The following is a 5,512-nucleotide window of genomic DNA, read 5'->3' as shown; positions in this document are numbered from 1 at the left end:
GGATGTTATTGATCGCTTGATTACAGAAATAACAGGAAAATTTTCTCGCTTACTAGATTTAGATTTTACTATATGTGCAAAATGCTCTGACTTAGCAAAGAGCTATCCAGGTGATATTGATGGATCAGAACTGTACAGAGAAATTAAAGACTGTAGAATGTTGATAAGTAAAAGAACACAGACCGATTTTCCTGAACCAATGGTTGCAACTGATTTGCTAACATTTGTAATTTCATATGGTGAAAATGGTTTCCAAATTTAAGAATTGCATTGCAGATGTTGTTAACATTTGGAGGTTTCTATTGCTAGTTGTGAAAGGTCTTTCAGCAAGTTAAAATTAATTCTTACATACACGAGAACCTCAATGACTCAAGAATGACTTAGTAACTGGGCAATATTAAGTATTGAAAAAGATGTACTTAATACCTTAAACTTTGAAAGTTTAATTGATGCATTTGCAGCAGCAAAAGCATGAAAGGTTCATATAATATAACCATGAATACCATAATGCTACCTGTACAAGATCTAGTTAAGTATATGTCCAGTTTTGTAAACTAATAATATTTGTTATATTTGTAAACTTAAGTAGTATTTTATCAATCTTGTTTTATAATCCATGTACCCCACACAAGTGACTGTCTTCTCATACAAAACATAAGTTTCAAAACTAGGGATATAACAGAAATTTATTCTGCATGCTTGAAGGATTACTCTAGCTATGCGACTTTGAACAATACTGGATGACAAAAATATCAAAATCGTTTAAAAATTATGTAAGTACATCTAGTAGGCTATACTTCATTAGTTCCAGGTTTGCAGTTGTGATATTATGAGATGTTACATTATGACTTTATTTTAGGCGGTAATTAATCCTTTACGTTATTGTCATTAAGTGAGTAATGAGTCACAAAACAAATAATCAAAGCATTTCAGAGGTGGGGGCACCAAAAGTGCCTTTGCCCCTGGGTGCTGAGAACCCTTGCTACACCACTGCACTGTTACACATTATTTTACATATACAAATGCTTTAAAAAAATGAAGTAATTACCCTCTATTTTTAGTTGCTTCTCCCTGTGTGTGTACAAGTACTCAAGGATGACACTTTTCCAATACGAGTTGTAACTGACTTGGCCCAAATCTGATAGAGGTTTCTCTGGAGTTCCAACAAGACCTTCTTTTCTTGTTAACAGATAGCCTGAAGAAGATTAATATTTAAAGTTACAAAAAGAAAACTATACTCATGTGTATTTATTCTATTAATATTCATGTTATATTATTAAAAACAATCATGGTATAAGGAAAACACTAAACAGTTTTTAACCATTCAAACTCTCCATTCCATATTCAAGACATAAACTGCATGCAAACTTCAACTAGTCAGTTGTATGCAGTAACCATTTACAAATGAATGTTGATAAATTTATCTTATTAGTTTCCTTATATGTTTGTAGTTATAAAAATAATCCAAAAGCTTAAATACACCTCCATGAAAATGATGAACATTGAAGATTGACTGTTTTACATTCATAAATACACAACATTGACAATTTGAAGACTTGATATGTGACTATAATTTTTGTTACTAATTATTTAAAAACAAAATCGAAAAAAACACAACAAAATTTACAACTTATTGTAAATTTTCTTAGCAATTTTTTACAACATGTTTAGATTAAGGCCAAAAAAATTTATTCTTAAAATTAGTTTTGACTGGCTGACCTCTGCAAACGCTATCCAAGTAATATCTTCCTAGCACTGCAGTTTTCAATCAATGAATTATTTACAGTTTCCTTAAAAGAAGATTCCTTTCATGATGGCATATTAAATGTACAGTGGGCTAACCAGAGTTTGGAATGAAAACATCTGATTCTTTACCATGGTCTAACAGTATAAATATTAGATATAAGATGTAATAAACTGTATTTATGCCAAACTCCAATCAGCCTACAGAGGTTTGCATCATTACTAAGGCTCAGAGTGAAACACGTCTTTAGAAAAAGAAACCAAAAACCTAGATTAAAAACTTTAATAAACACATATTAAATATTACACTGTAATAGAAAACATTACTTCTAACCAGCTGATTACTAGTTTCTATCAGTTACCTCAGCTATGTCAATGGCAGAAAATGTTATTAATCAAGGCTTTTTTTATATCTAAGACATGGGAATTTGTCAGGCCTTGACATTAATGGTTGTCAGACAGACCAAAACAAGTGAAAATTGGATTCAGACAATAGAATCTACATATGTATTTGTTTTATTAACCCTCTGAGTACAAGTAGGTCAAAGAGTGCATGTCACAACCTTTTACAGAGTTAACTTCAACATTTAAACTCATTTATTATCAATGCATATCAATAAACTTGGCATCAAAACATAGTTTATAATTGAAATTTTATTATTATACAAGTTTTAATATCTTAATGTCAAAATATTTAAGTAAATTCCAATCTTCACCTGTCTGTATCATATGACACTTGTTCACTCTGACTTGCCTATTTTCTATTTTTTCCCTCACTCCTATATAAAATTCTGAGGTTATCATAAACTGCACATTTATAGTATAAATATTACTAAGGCATCGTCTACCCTTATATCCTCCAAACTTCTTTTTTTACAGATATAAAGGAGAAAGTCAAACCTACTTGCCATGTCCTCCTATCACATCCTGTCTTTCATAAAATGTCATTAATTCTCTCTGATGTTTACTATTGCATTATTTATAACCAACAGAAATATAAGCTAGCGTCATACACCAGCTTTTAAATTATTTCGCCAACAAGTTGAAAGTTGCTATCATCAAGTTCAGCTCGACCAGTTAAGGGAACTATTTTAAGGCACTTATACTTTAGTTAGAAAGCCAGTTATATGCTTTGTGCATGTTATTATTTTTTTGTTCTTAAGTGATATTTGAAATAAGTAAAAATTATTTATGAGCTACTACCATCATTACAAGAAAGTTGAGTTAAGATTTGTCAGTAGCCAAAGGTTATGCAAATGAAACCTGAAAAGTGTAAGAAGAAAAAAGTATTTTCAATTTTAACATGAAAATCGCCTTGCATTCAGACTAGTTAGAGTCTGAGTCAGATTGATTAAAGTCAATTCAGAGACAAATATTTAGTAGAAATACCTTATTAAAAGTCCTGATTGCTTGTGAACACTAAAAGCTTACTAAATTTTGTGAAGTACATTAAGTATAATCAGTTATAGTATGTATAGTTTTCACAGTGATATGATGTTACAAGGTCATGCAAAATACTCCAACTTATTTTAGTGGCCATGTTTTCCAAGAAGCAGCATCACATTATGAAGTGTGTAAAAAATATGCATTTTCACTGTTTACGGGCATATTGCGCGTATACATTTTCACCAATGGGCATTTGTGTTCTTTGTAACCTTGTTAAGGGTGCACAAAATGGTGGCCCCCATCAAACAATTAAGAGAACTCATTACTTTACTATTTAAAAAAAAAAGTAGTGTTTTGCTGGTTGATTTGGTTATTTGTAAATCCGTAGACTTGCCACTGTCCCACTGGGGGATGTTTTGCTGTTCCTAGCTAAGCTTCAGCAATGTATGTTTGTAAGGAGAAGCATTCACTTGTCAGTTTCAGCACATTTCATGTGTAAAAGTATATTTGAATTATCTATCTGCTTTTGGAAATCTAGTGTTGCATTAATTTATCAAAAAACAAATGAATCACCAAGTTATTAAAATGTCAAGCATTTTTTTCACTAATAATCTACCATCCACTTTTCTGAAGTCTGATATTAATATTGAGGCACGATTGGTTTTCTGATTTTATACACTAATAGTGTGTGTTTAAGAGAAGACTAAAAACTTAAGAACACTGCAATGTACAAATTTTATTATTATTTTAATATAATTACTTTCTATACTGAGAAAATATTTTTATGCTTAGGTATTTAGTTACAATATACAAAGAGCTTACTCAGTCAGTACTTTCACTCTTTGAAACCTGGATGTGGCCATTTGATGCACTTATTATATGGTTTGTCAACTCTTTCAGCACAGACTCAGTCCCTGGGACCGACCTCATAACAATTTTGTGCTTTTTATAGTTTTCATGCTATAACTTTTAAATTAGTAAGCGAATGTTAACGAAATTTAGCAGATTATCAGTAATCATTGCAATGCTTTTATACACAAAATATCAATTTTTTTATTTCGTCTTAAGATTTAAAAAGTAATGTTTTTCTCATGTCTATTTTTTCTTTTTGCATGTTGCCTATCTATCATGCAAAGTAATAATAATTTTAAGATTAAAATACTTTTATGGATTAGAACATTTTGAAAATTCACATGCAAAATCTTTATAATGTCGAGATAGTTATCAAATGTTTATTAAGAAAAAACTATAATTTATCTGTTATTTTCAGTAATTAATCTCTGTACAGGTTTGGTGGATTTGACCGATCTTGCAACCACCATAAAAATTAGGAAATAAATATAAATTATGCCTCTTCCATTCTAGAATGAACACATTATAACACGAAAACATGTTTTATAGACTAAATAGCTTAAATCTCATAACATTATACATTTAAAAATATTTATTATTTTTATTATATTGACCTTTCAGCCATGCCTGGCTAACAATACAGAACTTACAATGATGCAGCTCATGTGCACTCATGTTACCATATGAAATAACATAAAACTGACCTTTGGTCTGTGCAAAGTAACTTGTCTTGGCTGTGTTTTAGAAGACTAGTATTTTGTAAAATACAGTTACATTTCAATTATTATACATTATATATGTATATAGATTATTGCTATTTTGAAATAAGTTCTTAAACATGTTTTTCCTAAAACATAGAACAGTAATTAAAGAAGAAAAGCAAACAATTATCTTTTCTAGTTATGACCTTTGTACTTGGTTGCTGCTTTACGTAGGTTGCTAAGCCTTTAAAAATTTTGCACGTGAAGAATATGAAACAAAATATTTTTTTTTAGGTTTTATATATACATTTGAATAACTAAAAACTCATAAAATATTAGATTAATACCATAGAATTCCACTGTAATTTATCAAGTTTAGTAACTAAGATGTATTTCACTCTAACAAAATATGAAATTTCAAGCAGACTAAAGACACATCCTACCTCATTGAAATCTTGGTTGAAAAGAAAGAAATGGTGCCAAGTCCGTTAAAATGGCTGAGAAAGCCACTATGGGGACATTCCAAGCTTCCGATTGGTTATTCATGTCATATGTGGAAGTAAGTGTATATAAGGGAGCATTTCTACAAATGAAAAGAGGTGGGTGGGGTGCCACTGTGTTTGTTTTATTACATGAGCAATATCTTAGCAAACTGAAAAGACAAGAGGCTCTTATTTTATATTCTAGCTTGTCAATATCGGTAATTTGAGTTTATAATTCGTTCAGAACTATAGACTTAGTATTTTAACATCAAACATCTAATTTGAACCAGTGCTGCATTCAACATATCACTTGACACACAAAAATCGATGTTTATCTATGTTTTTTAA

General features: G+C 30.3%; 1 protein-coding gene across 4 annotated transcripts in view; it reads right to left on the bottom strand.

Annotated features, from left to right (window-relative positions):
* LOC106457663 (histone acetyltransferase KAT6B-like) overlaps positions 1 to 5,512 on the bottom strand; it is a 96,126-nt gene that overhangs the window by 13,931 nt on the left and 76,683 nt on the right. For all 4 annotated transcript variants that reach the window (XM_022389336.1, XM_022390378.1, XM_022390882.1 and 1 more), the window contains one exon: positions 1,049 to 1,195. In XM_022389336.1, the coding sequence (XP_022245044.1) occupies positions 1,049 to 1,195 (147 nt within the window). The remainder of the gene's footprint in view (positions 1 to 1,048; positions 1,196 to 5,512) is intronic.

This window comes from Limulus polyphemus, unplaced genomic scaffold, assembly GCF_000517525.1.
Source record: "Limulus polyphemus unplaced genomic scaffold, Limulus_polyphemus-2.1.2 Scaffold0, whole genome shotgun sequence".
NCBI classification, from domain to species: domain Eukaryota; kingdom Metazoa; phylum Arthropoda; class Merostomata; order Xiphosura; family Limulidae; genus Limulus; species Limulus polyphemus.
The sequence above is the reverse complement of the archived record's forward strand: the minus strand, read 5'-3'. Positions and strand labels throughout refer to the sequence as shown.